General features: G+C 49.4%; 1 protein-coding gene across 10 annotated transcripts in view; it reads left to right on the forward strand.

Annotated features, from left to right (window-relative positions):
* LOC118232272 (lipopolysaccharide-responsive and beige-like anchor protein) overlaps positions 1-13,342 on the forward strand; it is a 208,635-nt gene that overhangs the window by 50,183 nt on the left and 145,110 nt on the right. For 3 of the 10 annotated variants that reach the window (XM_035427121.1, XM_035427123.1, XM_035427122.1), the window contains exons 22-27: positions 3,758-6,046; positions 6,468-6,658; positions 7,415-7,568; positions 8,314-8,494; positions 9,861-9,991; positions 11,909-12,016. In XM_035427121.1, the coding sequence (XP_035283012.1) occupies positions 3,758-6,046; positions 6,468-6,658; positions 7,415-7,568; positions 8,314-8,494; positions 9,861-9,991; positions 11,909-12,016 (3,054 nt within the window). The remainder of the gene's footprint in view (positions 1-3,757; positions 6,047-6,467; positions 6,659-7,414; positions 7,569-8,313; positions 8,495-9,860; positions 9,992-11,908; positions 12,017-13,342) is intronic. The other 7 variants (XM_035427129.1, XM_035427130.1, XM_035427125.1 and 4 more) reach the window with 7 other exon arrangements.

The following is a 13,342-nucleotide window of genomic DNA, read 5'->3' on the forward strand; positions in this document are numbered from 1 at the left end:
CTTTTCTCTTTTCTTTTTTGAGGTTATAACATTTTCACTGCCAGCGCACTTTTTACAAATGTAGGTATAAATTATGATTTTCTGTTCCAAATTGAATTTTATTTTGCAGCTTTCTGTGTAGTATCTTTGTGAGGCTCAATTGTAATATATGTATCAATTGGAGCATTACTGCACTGCTTTAATTCATGAACAAGTACATCTTAAGATTTTATTTATACGTATTTGATATTTGAAATAAATCAAATCATTAAGGTAAAAACAAAACCGAAAGTTGCGTTAATTTACTTCCTATAGTTGATTCAATTGGCTGAAAAATACTGCAAATGTACATTTAACATGTCCGTAATAAGAAACATTATACCGATTTATAAATACCGTTTCTGTTCTTCACCAGAATTGACAAAATTATCCCCGCAAAACATAACACGCAGTCAGTGGCGTAATTGGCTACATTTCAGCGTGTATCAATATTTAGTTTTAGATTGAAAGGCCCGTGTTTAAGGCTTCCTGGGGAAAAAACGAAAGGCTGAGTTTGTATTACAGATTTGTTCCAGGTTCCTGCGCTGCGCTCCTACTGTAGCTCCACTGTACTGTCTGAAGCACTTTTAATGGCTACGGCCAGTCAAGTGGCTAGGGTAGGATGCAGACCAATAATTATTATGGAAGCAAAGCAAAGAAAAAAATGTATAGTACGAGGGCGGGAAAACTATGAAAAATGACACAAGAAAATCTGAAAATGCACACGCTCACACAGTGTGTGAAGTGTTGCAGGGCTAGGAAGACTCCTAGAAGTTGCTTGAGTCTCTCCGAAGCTGGTGCTCCTCAGCTAATTACATACGTAGGTACAGTTATACGCAGAATCAGGATGGGCGAATTATGAGCATATTCTTTAGCTTTTTAGCTGCTCATGCTATACAAAGAGTGTGTTCTCCAACCCGGCTGCTGTTTTCCGTTCTGCTGCTTTTGTGTTTATTGAGAGATTTTCTGGAACACAGCCGCTTAAAGCAAACCTATTTCACAACACCAAGGCCTTGTGCATTTGTTGGCGGCAAATAGTAACAAATCTTTTTCCGTGTACATGTATGTGTTCATTTTGTAGGAACTGTTATCCAGATAACTTGGAGAATAGTTCATACCGTAATGCTCAACGAACAACAGTATAAATGCACAAACGGTGTGTAACGTGAGAGAAACGAAGTGAAATTGCGGAAAAAGTCTCAGTTTCGTCGAACTTAGGGGCTGTTCGCAGTCGAGTCTGCTGTATGGCGCTTCCCGTCTCACTGATGTGGTCCAACTCTGCTGCCCCTGCTGGCCAGAACTTCCCCGCGCTCTCAGTTCTTCTGAGTCTCCCCTCATGTTCAGAACTTCAGTCGACTCACCTGTCAGGTTATTTCATCAGTCTGTACGTACAAGCACAACTACCCATACCGCTACAGCAAAAGAAAGAAAAGTTTCAAGAGGAAAACACAGACACTCTCCACACACCCCGCGGCCTGCATTGATTTTTATTTCTTTTAGGCTGGAATTTGGTTTGGTCAATTCGATTTGCACCCGACTTCTCCTTCTCCCACCCGTTTGTTTTGTGGTTTCGCGCTATCTATCGATCTGAACAAGAAGACCGGAACGCCCTGCAGTGCATCTGTCCTGGACGACAATGACCTTACAGGACCACGGTGGCCCCTCCCACCCAAAGCTTCTGCGATTGTCATTCGCTGAGAGGGAAGTGGGAGGAGCTCTGACATTCTGGGGGAGCTTTGATCTATAGTACATAGACACGTATACCACTAAAAACACGATACCAGAAATTTAGCGGCATAAATGATGGTTTAAACTCGTTCAAATTCTTTGTTGTTTTGGGGAGCGCGTACTCGGCTGGTACATTACAAATTCAATTGTTTCCCCATTATAAAACCACTCTGTTATTCACTGTACCTTAAGGCTGCAATTACCCCAAGCCAGAGAACCATGTGTGTAGCGATAGCTCTCCTTGGAGACGTGGAGCAGAATATTGAGTATGATCTCTGATCTCTGAGGCTACTCTGAAAATGGTGTCTGAAACCTCACTTATTTGTACTATAAACCATGTTTTGTGACTCAAGGCTATGCTGTTATTTCTTCCACTGTGAATTTGACATTTTAGATTGAAAGTGCTTAGTCGTGAAACATAATATATAAAATGCACAGAAAGTTTGTTTATTATACAAAGATTGACCCATTGCTGATGTAATTAATAAATAAATTTAATATATTATTATATAATAATAATAATAATAAATCCAGGGGAAATATTGCGCAGGGAAAATATTGCAAGTAGTAGATTAACATTTTTAATGTTACCATGTGCATGCATGTTTCCTTGCGTGCTTGAGTGTGTTGTAAAAAACAGTCCAGAACACACCGGACTACCATCCATGCATAAACGCTGCTCAGTGCAGTGCATTAACTGTGTGCTTTCTGTGAACGATCGGGTCATTAGTAGTTGGCGTGTTTTCGTGCATGTCGCTGAAACGGAGCAGAGATTCCGCAGCGAGCAACCGTACCGCCATTTTGTTTCTATTCCATTCTGCTCGTGCGCCCGAGGAAACGAGAATCTGCCTCATTTTTTTTACACACGCTTTTATGCTCAAGCCCTTTCACAAGTTTGGACACAAATGACTGAGGCTCCACTGTGCTGAGGAAATAAGAAGTATTTTTTTAACCTATGAACAACTGTTTGAACTGTTACAATTTGTTTTCATCGTTTTATCCAGTTTTTTGATTAATATTTTCCACTTTCAACACATGCCATTGTTCTATATTCAGTGTGCAAGTTTGATGCTTGCTGGGGGGGGGGGGGGGGGGGGGGCGGTTGCTAAATATTGAACGTCAAATTAAGTTAATTAATTGCAGAGCCGATGCTTCGACTGGCCACCAGACAAGAAAAAAAAAGCCTTTAACTGCCGGTGTATTTAGAAGCATTCTGCAGTAAGAAAACCACTATGGATTAAGACTCAAATGATCTGGAAGATTGACTGCCTGGGCTGCCAGCTCATTTAGAACAATAGCTGCTAATTCATTGCAAACGATCAGGTTTCCTCTTCCAGATGCAAATGCCTTCGGGTGAGACGTGAAGCTCCACTGAGGTAAACGCTCGTGTCTCCTCCTTCCTGTATTCAAAGCTAATTAGATTGATGCAGCTCTATATACGAGTGCTGCCAGGCCATTTGTTTGACTGTGTTTTTTTTTTTTTTTTTTGAGGCAGGCGAGCGGACGTTATAGCCGTTTCTAGCGGTAACTGAAAACATTGACGTTTCGCTAATGTCCGCCGAAACCGCAAAATGTGCCTTTGACCAAACTTGACGGAGTGCAGCGCGTCCGCGATAATCATATTCATACTCACATTTTTTATCGTGGCCTCCATCCAAAGCCTTCGAGTGCGGAGGGGTACCTCACCTCGTCCCCCCCCCCCCACTCTGTGCAGTTTGTGTAGACCGCGCCCATCATTGCGACGCAGAATGTAAACGGCCCAGTCGTGCCGTCGCTCTGCGTGCGTAATCTCCTGTGATCTCAGAATTCTCTTTGTACATCAGAAAAGAAAAAAATCTTTTGATTTTGGGGATTATGTCCGTACCAGACAGACTTTTTGGAAGTTGAAGGAGACGCATGGGGCTGACGTTAACCAGACCTTTGTACGTTCGTTGAATGGTCCTAATAACAGCTAATGACGGCGATGATGTTCACCAGGCTGTGTTTGTCTTGGCTGTTTTTTTTTTTTTAGGTATCGTTTGAGCAGCACAAGGAGAACCTGGCGCGTATGTTCAAGGAGTACCAGAGGCTGGGAGCGGAGGGGCAAGGCCGGATCAGAACAGTCTCGGGGGCCAGCAGCGAGGCGGAGGCGCTCACCCGCTCCTCCGGCCTCCGCACCGTGGAGGAGAGGGCCCCGTCCGCCGTCATCGAGCTTCCCGCGGAGGGCGGGGCGACCGCCACGGGGCCGGGGGAAGGCTCGCCCACGGAAGCGACCATAACGGTGTCCGACATCCTCAGCAGAGCCCCCGAGGAGGAGAAGCCGGAAGGGGACGAGGGTGGTTCTGGACCCTGCGCGGATGCAGGAGAAGCTCAGGAGGCAGCAGTGCATGCTGGGAATCTCACAGAGGAAGCTGCCGCTGGCGAACGAGAAGAGGGAAGCAAGCAGGACACGCCGGTAGAGACCTCGGCCGACTCCATTACAGACAGCACCAAAGAGGAAACTACAGTGGGAAAGACAGGAGAGGATGAAGCTGTAGTTACGAAGGTAGAAGCTGAGGTTGAGAAGGAAGAAGCTGAGGTTCAGAAGGTAGAAACTGAGGTTCAGAAGGTAGAAGCTGAGGTTGAGAAGGCAGAAGCTGTGGGTGAGAAGGCAGAAGCTGAGGTTGAGAACGAGGAAGCTGAGGTTGAGAAGGTAGAAGCTGTGGGTGAGAAGGTAGAAGCTGAGGTAGAAGCTGTAGTTGAGAAGGTAGAAGCTGTGGGTGAGAAGGTAGAAGCTGAGGTTGAGAAGGCAGAAGCTGGGGTTGAGAAGGAAGAAGCTGAGGTTGAGAAAGCAGAAGCTGAGGTTGAGAAGCCAGAAGCTGAGGTTGAGAAGGTAGAAGCTGATGTAGAAGCTGTGGTTGAGAAGGTAGAAGCTGAGGTTGAGAAGGCAGAAGCTGTGGGTGAGAAGGTGGAAGCTGAGGTTGAGAATGTAAAAGCTGTGGTTGAGACGGTAGAAGCTGCGGTTGAAGCTGTGGTTGAGGAGGAAGCTGTGGTTGAGAAGGTAGAAGCTAAGGTTGAGAAGGTTGAAGCTGTGGTTGATGAGGAAGCTGTGGTTGAGAAGGTAGTAGCTGAGGCAGTGGTTTCTGTTGATGCGGTGAGCAGTGAGACCCAGTCAAAGGGAGAGGACCTCGAAGATGAAGGCGTTCCTTCAGCCAAGGTCAGAGATGACAGCCTGGAAGATGCCTCCTACGTGTCTGCCATTACGACCATAGGAGAGGACGAGGAGGATGACCAAAGTAGTGCTACTGGCAAGCCTTGTGATGAAGAGGTGGTTTGCAAAAAGGAGGAGACCGTGGCTCAGGAGGTGGAGCCTGTGGCTGTAGAGGCAGAGCCTGTGGCTCAGGAGGAGGAGCCAGTGGCTCAGGAAGTAGAGCCTGTGGCTCAGGAGGTAGAGGCTGTGGCTCAGGAGGTAGAGGCTGTGGCTCAGGAAGTGGAGCCTATGGCTCAGGAGGAGGAGCCTGTGGCTCAGGAGGTGAAGGCTGTGGCTCAGGAAGTGGAGCCTGTGGCTCAGGAGATGAAGCTTGTGGCTCAGAAAGTGGACCCTGTGGCTCAGGAGGTGGAGCCTGCAACTCAGGTGGAGGAGGAGCCTGTGGCTGAGGTGGAGTCTGTGGCTGAGGAAGAGGAGCCTGTTGCTCAGGAGGTGGAGCTTGTGGCTCAGAAAGTGGACCCTGTGGCTCAGGAGGTGGAGCCTGTGACTCAGATGGAGGAGCCAGTGGCTCCAGAGGTCGAGCCTGTAGCTGAGGCAGTGGTGCCTGTGGAACTGGAGGAGGCTGACCACCCTGCTGAATCCACTGAGACAATAGAGCCCCCGAGCACTGAGACAGTGCAACAGCATGCTGAAAAAGAAGATCTCCCCCGCACTGAGGCAGTGGAACAGTCCACTGAATCTGCTGAACCCCCTGGCACCGAGGGAATGGAACAAGCTGTCGAAACTGTAAATCCCCCCAGTACCGAGGCAGTGGAACAGTCCACTGAATCTGCTGAACCCCCTGGCACCGAGGGAATGGAACAAGCTGTCGAAACTGTAAATCCCCCCAGTACCGAGACAGTGGAACAGCCTGCCGAAACAGTGAACCCCCCCAGTACCGAGACAGTGGAACAGCCTGCCGAAACTGTGAACCTCCCCAGCACTGAGACAGTGGAACAGGTGGCCTCGCCAGAGAACGAAGGGGGCGAGAGCAGCACTGCCCAGAAGACCAAAGAGATCAAGATCGCCCGGCTGGACGTGTCGAGCGTGGCCTCGGACACAGAGAAGCTGAAACTGAAGGAGCAGACATCAGCTGTACGTGGTGACCATTACAATCAATTAATACTTTAGCTGTACACAATGACCATTACATTCAATTAGGACTTGAGCTGTACGCAATCACCGTTACATTCAATTAATACTTTAGCTGTACGCAATGACCAATACATTCAATTAGGACTTTAGCTGTACATGGCAGCCATTACGTTCAATCAGTACTTTAGCTGTGTGTGGTGACCATTACATTCAATTAATTCTTCAGCTGTACGCAGTGACCATTATATTCAATTAGTACTTCAGCTGTACCTTAGCTTCTTCAGTGTGTGTGACTGTAGGAAACGCTGTAATGTAATGTATTAGCACGTGTTAGCAAGCTAAGCATTAGCCAGCTGTTAGCTGTTGGTGGTGTTAGCCCTGCTTCGCACGTTCAGTGCAGTAACGCTCTTTCGGCTCGAAGGAGGATGCCAGCGCCACTCCGGCTACCCCGACCGCCCCGTCCGCCGCGCCCACCGCTCAGGGGGCGGAGGGGGCTACCGCGGGACGCTCCACCATGTTCCGCATCCCGGAGTTCCGCTGGTCCCACATGCACCAGCGCCTGCTGACGGACCTGCTCTTCTCCATCGAGACGGACGTTCAGATGTGGCGGAGGTGAGCAACAGTTCTGAGATATTGGTGTTATTTTTGTTTTGTGAAAAAATAACGACTCCCCGATTTTCGCCCGTCTGCCTGACAATTCAACACTCACGGGTGTCTATTCCTAAATTTTTGGTCTTAGGTTTTGCATCTAACCATATCAGATTAGATTCAGGTTGAATCTGTGTCTGCTGAGTTATAGAACATTGGTTTATCAGCCAGTTGCATCAGCCAATCATTTTGCCCCCTGGTTGCTATGAGGAAGCAGTGGTTAGAGATAGAGAGGGTCATGTGGTCTCTCAGGCCCCCGGTGTGGCAGCTTGGCTTGTTCTCCTCGTGCTGGCTCTCTGTACACTGTACAGTGCAGCTAACGGCCGTGCTTTGAAATCTGCCCCACGAGAATGAATGTGGAAATAGGGCAGAATGTTTTTATTGTTATTTTAACCTCCAAACCTTATGGAAACACTGTTATTTCTGCTGTCAGTGGATGGAGAGCAGGACAAGCTAACGCAGGGGGAAAAAAAACGTAGCTGGCCTGCTTTGAAATTTGCGCTAATTGCGGTAGCTTTGAAGGAAAGCACGCAGACTGAGCATTTTAAGGCTCCTGGCTCGGTCACTCTTCCTCTCAGTTACTGTCAGCGAGTGCCTTATATGGTCATTGTGTTGGCAAAGCACGAATCATCTGCAACAATAATATAAACTGCGTTAGATTTGTATTTGCTGATTATTGCTGTTTTCAAGAACGCGAAAGCAATGCTCTGTCTCTCGCAGCCACTCCACCAAGACGGTGATGGACTTTGTCAACGGCAGCGAGAACGTCATCTTCGTGCACAACACGGTCCACCTGGTCTCGCAGGTGGTGGACAACATCGTCATGGCCTGCGGGGGCATCCTGCCGCTGCTCTCCGCTGCCACCTCCTCCTCCGTGAGTCCCCTGGCGTCCCGCCGACTTACGGGCACCTGTGGCCTCCTCCCCGAAAATAGCGAGACTCTGGAAACGCTCCTCGTTGGGCGTGCGGCACAGAGCATTTTGCGAACGACGCCTTCTTGGCGTGAGCGTGGCAGGGCGTATCCAGCCAGACGGTGTCCCCAAGGCTAAGTTTTCCTCGTGCTAATCGAGGTGTTCTGGGAAACTTTAAAAATCATGGCAGGCTTGTAGAGGTATGAATAGCAGGGTAATGCAGTGATCACATTTCAGAGAAATGCCCTCAGTGTCATAATCGCCAGGACTCTGCTCTCCACCCACTTACCCACTAACGCGAATCAGCGTTATTGACGTTACTTTGACCTCCCAGAGTTTCTGCTGGTTTCTTGCTTTGTTTGTATTTTATGTATTTTATGCATTATCTTTATTGTCCCGGAGTAAAGCTTGTGTTGTTTTTCTTCTGAATGATGCTGATGGAGGTCTCTCTCTCTCCCTCCCTCTCTGTCTCTCTCTCTCTCCCTCCCTCCCCCCCTCTCTCTCCCTCCCTCCCTCTTTCTCTCTCTCTCTCTCTCCCTCTCCCTCCCTCCCTCCCTCTCTCTCTCCCTCTCTCGCTCTCTCTCTCTCTCTCTCTCTCCCTCTCTCTCTCTCTCTCTCCCCCTCTCCCTCTCCCTCTCCCTCCCTCCCTCCCTCTCTCTCTTTCTCTCTCTCCCTCCCTCTCTCTCTCTCTCTCCCTCTCTCCCCGCAGCACGAGCTGGAGGCCATCGAGCCTTCCCAGGGCCTCTCCGTGGAGGCCTCGCTCACCTTCATGCAGCGGCTCATCGGGCTGGCCGACGTCATCATCTTCGCCAGCTCGCTCAGCTTCACCGAGATCGAGGCCGAGAAGAACATGTCGTCCGGCGGGATCCTGCGGCAGTGCCTGCGCCTGGGTAAGAACGCCGCCGCCACGCCCCGCCCCGCCCCGCCCCGCCCCGCCCATCAGCCTGAGTTTAACCGCAGAGCTGCATCACCACCCCCGCTCCCTTCCCGTCTCGTCGCTCTTACTGTAGTAAAAAGACGTGGGCGGCGGTTAGCCAGCCGGGAGTAACGCTATTGGCCGAAGCCCTTGGCCTGCCGTCCCATTACACTGCAGCTGCACGGACTGAGCTGAGGGCTGTGGGGCTGAGGGAAAGACTCACCAAACCCCCCCCCTGCATTATTCATTTTATTCACACCCCCCCCCCCCCCCCCCCCCACAACCCCTGGTCTCTGATGTCAGGCAGACTCTGGTTAATACACAGACAAGCCCGACCTGCTTCGTTCACGTGACGGTCGCAGTACCCCAAGTCGTTCCTCTGTAGTCGTTTTGTTTCTGCTTTTTTTTTTTGAGATAGTGTTTAAAGAAAAGGCAGGTGCGCAAAATGGCGTGCGATTCTGCTGACGGTCTAGGGTGGGGAGAAAAAGAAGAAAAAAAAAGCCGGCCTCACCTGAATTTTTATAAGGCCATTACAATCCTCGAGACGTAGCGGAGCGGATGCCTGACCTCGCCTCTGCTTTTAGAAGGCTGGTTTTATGAAATGAATATTTAATGAGGTGCGCGCTCTCCCTGTTTGCGGCAGTGTAATCCGATTGCCGGGCCCATAACAAGGTTTTCTCCGGCCTCTCTTTGTGAGATGGATATATGAACGCCCTAATGGAAAAAGCTAGTCCTTTCCGGCGGGAATAGCGGGAATAATCTAAACGTTTTAGAAGATACACTTGTCAGTTGTCAGATGCTCGGGGTCTGGTGGGGCGGGGGTGGGCAGGGGGCTTGGGGGGGGGGGGGTGGGCGTGTGCTTAAATCATGCATGGGGTGCTTCAGATTAAGTACAGTAAACGCTGCTGTTGTAGCTGGAAACGGGCAGAAGTTATCAGAAATTGCAAATACATGATCTGCGGTGTAGTTTGTCACTGGAAATCTTGTGCATCTCTTCATTGCAATTAATTATTAAAGGTTCATAGTGTTGATGCTGGGAGATTATGTAGCCTCTCTCTGTCTCTCTCTCTTCCCCTCTCTCCCTTTCCCTCTCCCCCCACTCTCTCTCTCTTTCCCCTCCTTCTCCCCCCATACTCCGTCCCTCTCTCTCTTTCTCTCTCTCTCTCTCTCCCTTTCCCTCTCCGCCCCACTCTTTTCTCTCTCTCTCTCCTCCCCTCTCCTCCTTCCCCTTTCCTTTCCCCTCTCTCTCTCTCTCTCTCTCATACTCTCTCTCTCTCTCCCTCTCTCCCCTCCCTCTCTCTCCATTTTCTCTCCCCCCCCCCCCCTCTCTCTCTCTCCAGTGTGTGCCATGGCCGTGCGAAACTGTCTGGAGTGTCAGCAGCACTCCAGCCTCACGGGCGGCGGGGAGAGTGCCCGGGGCCAGAGAGCCATGCAAAGCCTCATGGGAGCCGGGAAGTCTGGGCCCGCGCAGGCGAGTTACCTTCCAGACGGAGTCCTCGCCGCGAGCCGCTGGGAACGGCTGGAGGCTGCAGACAAACGCGCTTAACACACCCTGCAGACAAACACACTTAACACACCCTGCAGACAAACGCGCTTAACACACCTGGCTTAACACCCTGCGGACAAATATACTTAACACACCCTGCAGACAAACGCGCTTAACACACCTCGCTTAACACCCTGCAGACAAATATACTTAACACACCCTGCAGACAAACAGGCTTAACACACCCTGCAGACAAACACACTTAACACACCCTGCAGACAAACAGGCTTAACACACCCTGCAGACAAACATGCTTAACACACCCTGCAGACAAATATACTTAACACACCCTGCAGACAAACGCGCTTAACACACCTCGCTTAACACCCTGCAGACAAATATACTTAACACACCCTGCAGACAAACAGGCTTAACACACCCTGCAGACAAACATGCTTAACACACCTCGCTTAACACCCTGCAGACAAATATACTTAACACACCCTGCAGACAAACAGGCTTAACACACCCTGCAGACAAACATGCTTAACACACCCTGCAGACAAACATGCTTAACACACCCTGCAGACAAACATGCTTAACACACCCTGCAGACAAACAGGCTTAACACACCCTGCAGACAAGCATGCTTAACACACCCTGCAGACAAACACGCTTAACACACCCTGCAGACAAACACGCTTAACACACCCTGCAGACAAACACGCTTAACACACCCTGCAGACAAACACACTTAACACACCCTGCAGACAAGCATGCTTAACACACCCTGCAGACAAACACGCTTAACACACCCTGCAGACAAACACGCTTAACACACCCTGCAGACAAACACGCTTAACACACCCTGCAGACAAACACACTTAACACACCCTGCAGACAAACATGCTTAACACACCCCACAGACAAACAAAGCATCTAGAATGAAAAAACATCAGTGCTTCGTGTTTAGATAGAGCAGCCAGTGGGACAGTCAGATGACACCAGTAACAGCACCCACTGTGCCCCGTTCCAGTAATCCCAGAACAGGACACCGCAGGGGGGGGAAGAGGCAGACCCCTCCTCAAGGGTCCCGGGGAAGAGAAACGCGATCATCGATTCGCTTTTTTGCAAATTCCTGTAATGGGATTGCGAGCACTTAGTGGACAGCACGGCCTCGTCCCGTCGGGTCACGTGCGTGTCGGGACCCTACGACCAAGCGGCAGAAACAGCGGCGGGTTATGGAAGAGGCCCTTTTATAGCGCTCCGCAATGACAGAACGTTATTGAATTACCCTCCGTATTATTGCATTACCGAGCCTCCTCTGTCAGGAGAGAGAAGTTATTTAGAACCGCCCATTTCCATCTGATACGGGTGCTTTTTCCTCATCTGATAAAATTGCCTTTTTTTGGTTTCTTATTTTTTTTCCCTCCCCCCTAAAAATATTGTAAATCCATTTCATGAATAATTCAGAAGTTGAACCTGGGGCCTAGTCAAATGAAGTAGTTCATTAATATTGTGACATTAATATGGGAAACCTTTCTGGTAAATCTCATGTGTTTGTGTAAGAAGAGAAACAAAAGCTAATGGACTTTGTAAGGAATTATGTATTACTGTAAAATATTTTTATTGAAACAGAATTACTGTATGAGCTATGAAATCACATTTCTTGCTGAGAAACTCACAGAGAGGTCATTTTTTGTTTCAAATGAGCAGACCTATCACATCGCAGGGCTGTCTAAGAATCTGTTTTGAAATATATACTTAGTGTTCAACTGTGGATGTGTATCTAGGGTACTCATTACAATTGTACTTGTTTTTGTTTGCCTGTGTGCATGCACGTGCGTGTGCATGCGTGTGTGTGTGTGTATGTGTGTGTGTCTGTGTGTTGCTGTCCCACAGAGTCCAGTGGACATGGTGACGGGGGGAGTGTCTCCCATTCGGGACATGGACCGGCTGCTACAGGACATGGACATCAACCGCCTGCGTGCCGTGGTCTTCAGAGACATAGTGAGCGAGCTGTGCCTAAACTCTTACACCCTAACCCCCTTCAGAGACATAGTGAGCGAGCCCTTCCTAAACTCTCACACCCTAACCCCCTTCAGAGACATAGTGAGCGAGCCCTTCCTAAACTCTCACACCCTAAACCCCTTCAGAGACATAGTGAGCGAGCCCTTCCTAAACTCTTACACCCTAAACCCCTTCAGAGACATAGTGAGCGAGCCGATCCTAAACTCTCACACCCTAACCCCCTTCAGAGACATAGTGAGCGAGCTGTTCCTAAACTCTCACACCCTAAACCCCTTCAGAGACATAGTGAGCAAGCCCTTCCTAAACTCTTACACCCTAAACCCCTTCAGAGACATAGTGAGCGAGCCGATCCTAAACTCTCACACCCTAACCCCCTTCAGAGACATAGTGAGCGAGCCCTTCCTAAACTCTCACACCCTAACCCCCTTCAGAGACATAGTGAGCGAGCCCTTCCTAAACTCTTACACCCTAAACCCCTTCAGAGACATAGTGAGCGAGCCGATCCTAAACTCTTACACCCTAAACCCCTTCAGAGACATAGTGAGCGAGCCGATCCTAAACTCTCACACCCTAAACCCCTTCAGAGACATAGTGAGCAAGCTGTTCCTAAACTCTTACACCCTAACCCCCTTCAGAGACATAGTGAGCGAGCTGTTCCTAAACTCTCACACCCTAAACCCCTTCAGAGACATAGTGAGCGAGCCGATCCTAAACTCTCACACCCTAAACCCCTTCAGAGACATAGTGAGCGAGCCCTTCCTAAACTCTCACACCCTAAACCCCTTCAGAGACATAGTGAGCGCGCCCTTCCTAAGCTCTCACACCCTAACCCCCTTCAGAGACATAGTGAGCGAGCCCATCCTAAACCCTTACACCCTAAACCCCTTCAGAGACATAGTGAGCGAGCCGATCCTAAACTCTCACACCCTAAACCCCTTCAGAGACATAGTGAGCGAGTCCTTCCTAAACTCTCACACCCTAACCCCCTTCAGAGACATAGTGAACAAGCTGTTCCTAAACTCCTACTCCCTAAACCCCTTCAGAGACATAGTGAGCGAGCCCTTCCTAAACTCTCACACCCTAAAAACCTTCAGAGACATAGTGAGCGAGCCAATCCTAAACTCTTACACCCTAAACCCCTTCAGAGACATAGTGAGCGAGCCCTTCCTAAACTCTTACACCCTAACCCCCTTCAGAGACATAGTGAGCGAGCCCTTCCTAAACTCTTACACCCTAACCCCCTTCAGAGACACAGTGAGCGAGCCCTTCCTAAACTCTCACACCCTAACCCCCTTCAGAGACATA

Source organism: Anguilla anguilla, chromosome 7 (assembly GCF_013347855.1).
Source record: "Anguilla anguilla isolate fAngAng1 chromosome 7, fAngAng1.pri, whole genome shotgun sequence".
In the NCBI taxonomy this organism is placed as follows: Eukaryota; Metazoa; Chordata; class Actinopteri; order Anguilliformes; family Anguillidae; genus Anguilla; species Anguilla anguilla.